This window comes from Xyrauchen texanus, chromosome 24 (genome assembly GCF_025860055.1).
Source record: "Xyrauchen texanus isolate HMW12.3.18 chromosome 24, RBS_HiC_50CHRs, whole genome shotgun sequence".
Lineage (NCBI taxonomy): Eukaryota > Metazoa > Chordata > Actinopteri > Cypriniformes > Catostomidae > Xyrauchen > Xyrauchen texanus.
The window spans coordinates 29,019,283-29,025,921 of record NC_068299.1 but is presented as its reverse complement, the minus strand read 5'-3'; the positions used below and the strand labels follow the sequence as shown (position 1 = coordinate 29,025,921).

The window sequence follows — 6,639 nt, the reverse complement described above, 5'->3', positions numbered from 1 at the left end:
GTATCTGGATGCCTATGTTGACACAGTATTGTTGATATAAGCTGTTACACAGTTGTCGATTGATAAGCAAAGTGCTACTCCTGGGATTTCCACGCTGATGAAATACTCTTGTGCATAATAATCAATATCATTATTTTTATTTGTCATTTTAATATATTTCTTTCTCACATACATCCATATACATTTTTACCAAAACTTTTAATCTTGATTTAAAAAAAGGTTATGCATGTATTTAATTTTGCCTACATAAGTCATATGCAAGAGCCACATAGAGCCCTTAAAAAGTGTAGAGCCATTTTGCAAAAGTATAAATAATGTTTTTGTAGTGATTGATCATTTATTGTTTTTGCTGTAATTTTACCATTCTAAAAAGATATCTGTGGCAGTAAATGGAATATAAAACGAAGAGGGAAGAGCCCTTTTTAAGTCAGCCATGCATTCTGCAACTGGAAATATGTAATGGAAATTAATTTAAACAGCCTGAAAGCTTTTTGAATTGTCACAAAATCACAGCTCTTGCAAATTACATGTAATTCTCTGCTCTCCCTTGAAACCATTTGTTCCATCATTCTCGTCAGATCTATAAAATTATTTCTATTCAGTGTATTATCATGATACTCCTAGCACCCATTAAAAAAAATACTTTCAAACTTTGCTGAAATCAATAACTTGCAAACAGCAGGACCTTTTTTTTTATCTTAAGAGGTCAAACAAACAAACCATGGACTTTCTCTCTCAAATAGTTGAAATAAAAGCCTCAGTTGGACACATCACAATTTCATTTGTCTGTTGTTTCTGTTGATTAAGTCTGGCTCATGAGAATAAGATGCTGTACACAATTACTGTCTTGCTGACATTAACAGGTATTTGACATTTGACTGCTTCGATTATGACAGATATGCTCAGATGGGTAAATCTTGTGTAAAAGTACTTTCACTTATAAAATACAAATGTATGCTTTATAATGGCAGTGTTACTTGTCAGTGTTTTCCTTTTTGACCTGCTAACACTGTTTCTTCTTTACTTAAGTGGGTTAGTTGGTTAGAAGTTGTAACCAAACATCGACTTAAAAATACACAATGTGCAATTGGAAATGCAATGGTTGATTTAATTTGTGTAGGAATATGCAGGTCTGCCCTTATTAGCAAGAGTCACAAAGGAGACGATCCTCTGCTACAGTATGTAGTGAATAACTCTCTGAGGGAGCACCCGGTGCTAACCAAACTACGTCTGGTATGTATGAATACTTCACATGTGCCACCTTTCATAATAGTAATAATAATAATAAAATAAGCTAATTAAAATGTAGAGTGAATACAGTATATTAACATGGTTAATACTCCAGTGGTGTCCAAAAGTCACTAGTGGAAAACATTATAATTTACAGCCTATTCTATTTTGCAGTCTTTTCTAATGTAATGTGTAATGGTGGCCAGCTGATAGATAGCGGTGCAATGTGTATAAACCTCATTCTCCTGACCTCAAAAGGTGCACTAGTGACTGATAATAAAGGCTGTAGCTTTTAGCCTCCTTGTTAGCACACATGCCTCCCATGCTGGAGATGCCGGTTCGAATCCCATACGGGGTGGGTATTACAGGAGCATCACAAATGCTTATTATATCACAAATTAAATTATCAGAATAATTGACATTTTTAAGGAATTTCAGCATTTTTTGTTTGTATTTGGTATGTCCCCCTTTTGCTTTAAAGACTCAAGCTTGCATGGACTCCACAAATTTGTGCAAAATGTTGTATTGTATGGCATTTTGTACAAAGGTGTTTACATGTTTAGTCTCACCCTCTTTTTTAAACACTGAATTAATATTAAATAATGTTGAATCTTAAAGGAATAGTTCACCCAAAATAAGAAAATTCTCTCATCATTTACTCACCCTTATTCCATCCCAAATTAATTTCTTCTTCTGCTGAACACAAATGAACAAAGTTCTATTGCAAGTTCCATTGTAGGTCCATACAATGCAAGTGAATGGTGACTAGTATTTGCAGCTCCAAAAATCACACAATGGCAGAATAAAAGTAATGCATAAGACTCCAGTGGTTAAATCCATGTTTTCAAAAGCTATATAAAAGGAGTGGGTGAGAAACAGATCAATATTTAAGTCCTTTTTTTTTTACTATAATTGTCCACTTTAATCTTCATATTCTTCTTTTGTTTTTTTTTGCCGATGTACATTATTTGTGTATATTGCCACCTACTGGGCAGGGAGGGCAATTTATAGGGAATAAAGGGATTTAAATATTTATCTTTTCTGAAGACATGGACTTAACCACTGGAGTCGCATGGATTGCTTTTATGCTGACGTTATGTAATTATGTAATTTTTGGAGCTTCAAACTTTTGGTCACCAAACCATCCACTTTACATTGTTTGAACCCAGAGATAGAAAATACTTGTTTGTGTTCAGCAGAAGAAAGAAAGTCACACATCTATATATATTCTACATATGCCTGTTTTTATTACCTGCTTTAAATGAGAGAAAGAAAATAGATTTTCTATTTGCTCTTTGACTTTTGGACCCAATTGCACATTTTACTATATTTTTGGATGTTCTTTATGGACGTATATGTAGTTTCACTTTTCAACACTAGAGGTCAGCATATTCTCAAGCCTGATAAATTAGTAATAATGAGACGGGGAGGGGGACACTACACCTTTGGCCTTTGCTTTTCTCACATGTATATGTCTCTTAAGAAAACTATGGAGGATTCCAAAAACATAATGATGGTGGCAGCTGAGCAAGCTCAGTTTATGGCTAATCTAGTGAAGCTGATACAAGCCAATAAAACTATTGAAATAGGTGAGTGGAAGCAGTACAATACATTCAATTATGTGTTCACATTTCACTGCTTTCTTATAAAATACACATTTTGCTTGGGTTCATCTACCTTAGGTATGTACACAGGATACAATGCCTTAAATATGGCTCTGGTAATACCTGAGCATGGACAAGTGGTGGCCTGTGAAATCAATGAGGAATATGTAAAAATAGCCAAGCCCTTTTTTACAGAGGTATGCCAAAACAAAACATATTGCACCACATATTGCACCACATTTGTAACATTATTCTGTACATATATAATTTATATTCATGTATATGTAATTAAGCTTAGTAGCTGCTGAGTTTTAATTCACAACTGAAAGAAATTAGTTAGAGCATGTCAATGCCTCTCAGACAACTGTGTCTGTGAAGTTGCTCCTCCACAAATACACCCATGTTGCCTTTTTTATATTGATTACTGCCTGCCATTGCAAGAACATCAGTCATCAGTATAAAACCCAATTGCCCAGTAGTGAGGAAAGAGAGATGCAGAAATGTCCATCAGACTGTGCAGTGTGCTGATAGAGACAGATGTGGATGTCAATTTGGGTGCTGATATCGGCACAATTAATAAATCCAAACTGCGCAGTACTTTGTCATCAATTTTCTTTTCTTTTTTCTAGTTCTGTAGCAACTATGGGCAAAACATTTTTTTTTTAATAAATAGCACCATATCAATATGCAGACTCAACATGTCTGAGAAATGTATGGTAAACACAGCAAGTTTTGTATATACTTGCTGTGTTCCAGATATACTATGCAAAGTCCTTTTATTTTAGGCCGGAGTGGAGGATAAAATTGATATCCGCATTAAACCTGCAGTTGAAACCTTGGGTAAAGATGAATTTTTATTGTTATCCATCACTTTTAATTAATAATTTTTTATTTGTAATCCATCAAACTCTTTGAATAGAGCTAAAGAAATAAAATGTTGCTCTGTCTTTACAGACGAACTCTTAAACGCTGGCGAGGCTGAAACCTATGACTTTGTGTTCATTGACGCTGACAAAAAGAATTATGATTCATACTTTGAAAAGTCTCTTCAGCTTGTTCGAAAGGGTGGCATAGTATCAATCGATAATGTAAGTATTATGTACACCCTTTTTAGTTTGCTTAGTTTGAGACAAGTCTGCTTGTAAATACATACCCAATGGATGTACAGTATATACAAGTGCATCTCAAAAAATGTGAATATCGTGGAAACGTTTTTTGTCCGTAATTTAATTCAAAAAGTGGAACTTTCATATATTCTAGATACAGCTCATGGAAATAAAATAATCCAGTATCTCAAAATAAAGAATTTTTCACGAATTACAGTGACAGTGTCGCATTCCTAGTGTCAAGCCACTCCTGAAACAGAGACTACGTCAGAAGCGTCTTACCTGGGCTAAGGAGAAACAGAACTGGACTATTGCTCAGTGGTCCAAAGTCCTCTTTTCAGATTAAAGTAAATTTTGCATTTCATTTGGAAATCAAGATCTAAGAGTCTGGAGGAAGTGTGGAGAGGCACAGAATCCAAGTTGCTTGAAGTCCAGTGTGGAGTTTCCACAGTCAGTGATGATTTGGGGAGCCATGTCATCTGCTGGTGTTGGTCCACTGTGGTTTCTCAAGTGGAGAGTCAATGCAGCCATTTACCAGGAGATTTTAGAGCACTTCATGCTTCCATCTGCTGACAAGCTTTATGGAGATGCTGATTTCCTTTTCCAGCAGGACTGGCACCTGCCCACAGTGCCAAAATTACTAGTAACTGATTTGCTGACCATGGTATTACTGCGCTTGATTGGCCTGCCAACATGCCTAACCTGAACCCCATAAAGAATCCATGGGGTATTGTCAAGAGGAAAATGAGAGACACCAGACCCATCAAGACAGACGAGCTGAAGGCCGCTACCAAAGCAACCTGCGCTTCCATAACACCTCAGCAGTGTCACAGGCTGATTGCCTCCAGACCAAGTACTGAGTGCATAAATGAACATACTTTTCAGAAGGTTGACATTTGTGTATTATACATTTTTTATTCTAATATTTTATGATACTGGATTTTTGTTTTCCATGAGCTCAAGATTACAACAAAAAAAGGCTTGAAATATTTCACTTTATGTGTAATGAATCTAGAATATATGAAAGTTCCACTTTTTTAATTAAATTACGGGAAAAAAAATACTTTTCCACGATATTAATTTTTTTTTTAGATGCACCTGTATATCACTACTACAACTACTACTATAGCTGTAGGTTTTCATTAAGTACTTTTTTCATTAAGAATCAAATATAGTCTATGTGCTGGAAACAAAAATACATAATATTGTGATGAATAAAGCAAAAATATAAATAGGCCTGCCTTTCCTCATTTGCAGTCAGTCTGGTTTCTCTGTTCTTTAGGTCCTCTGGGGTGGACAGGTCATTAACCCTGCAGAGGATGACCTGTCCTCACAGACCATTGACAAACTGAACAAGAAGTTACATAAAGATGACAGGATTGATCTCAGTATGCTCACTGTTGGAGATGGCCTGACCCTGGCTATCAAAAGATAATCTAGATCAGAAATGCCTAAACCAGGGCCCATGGGCCAAAGGTGGCCTGTGACGACCTTTGATTTGGCCCGACTTGTATATGACAATAGGGGGGGAATAAAAAAATACATTCTTTAAATAAAAATACATAAAGAATATGTCATTGATGCAGCTCTTCGTTACATTAAAGGAATATTCTGGATTCAGTACAAGTAAAGCTCAATCAACAGCATTTGTGGCATAATATTGATTACCACAGAAATTTATTTCGACTCATCCTTTTTCTTAAAAAAAGCAAAGATCTGGGTTACGGTGAGGCACTTATAGGAAGTGAATGGGGCTGTCACATTTATGTCTTTTATTTTCTAGTTTAGTTCCTGTTTCATGTCATGTGTTCCCTGGTCATGTGATTCCTGTTTCACCCATGTTCATGTGTCTTGTTTTATTAGTTAAATGTCTGATTACTTTGTTATTAGTCTTGTCTTTTCATTGGTTAAAGCTCATTTAGTCTTGTTAACTTGTTTATAGTTTAGTTTTGTGATTGGTTATCTTTGTCATGTGTTCTCCCATGTCATGTATTTAACCCTCATGTTTTCCATGGTCCATTGTCAGGTATTGTTAATGTAACTGTTGTTTTGGTCATGTCAAGCTAGAGTCATGTCAATGTTTTAAGTTAGGGTTTTTGGAGTACACGTTTGGAAAATAAACTGCACTTGGCTACTTCATCATCATCATCGTCTCTGCATGTTGCCAACAGTGTTACTGGGGCCAAATTATGAACGTTAAAACCCTCACTGTTTCAAAAGAATAGCGACAAGACATAAACATTATGGTGTTAACATTATTTTAGTGTGATAAAATCACTTACTAACCTTCTCTGTTTAAAATTATAGTACATTTTACAACTTGCCATGATGATGTAATGTCAACAAACCCTAAAACCCTACAATGACTGTTAAAACAACTATTTAAACAACTTTACAGCTCAAATAATACATAAGTTTTAACAGAAGAATTAATGCAAGTGTTTTTATAAAATTATAAGCTTTATATTCCTGCTTTTAAATCCTCTAAAAATTGGCCCCCGGTCCTCAATCAATTTTTGATTTTGGCCTTTGGTAAAAAAAACTTTTTTTAAAAAAGGCCACCTCTGATCTAGGTAGTAGGTCTAAAGGAATACTGACATTTACTTACTGAAAAAGGACGTTTATCTCCTTTTTGCTCTGAAGTAAAATGTACTGAACTTTTCAACTGTATTGTCTTGTGTTAATAAAAACCTGAAAAA

At 35.2% G+C, this 6,639-nt stretch overlaps 1 protein-coding gene across 1 annotated transcript; it reads left to right on the top strand.

The window, feature by feature from the left end:
* The first annotated feature begins 749 nt into the window (after positions 1–749).
* comtd1 (catechol-O-methyltransferase domain containing 1) lies at positions 750–6,480 on the top strand. Its single transcript, XM_052090304.1, has 7 exons — positions 750–863; positions 1,121–1,233; positions 2,714–2,819; positions 2,913–3,031; positions 3,620–3,674; positions 3,789–3,922; positions 5,223–6,480. The coding sequence occupies exons 1-7, from the start codon at positions 827–829 to the stop codon at positions 5,373–5,375; spliced, it is 717 nt and encodes a 238-aa protein (XP_051946264.1). The 5' UTR covers positions 750–826; the 3' UTR covers positions 5,376–6,480.
* Positions 6,481–6,639: the final 159 nt, after the last annotated feature.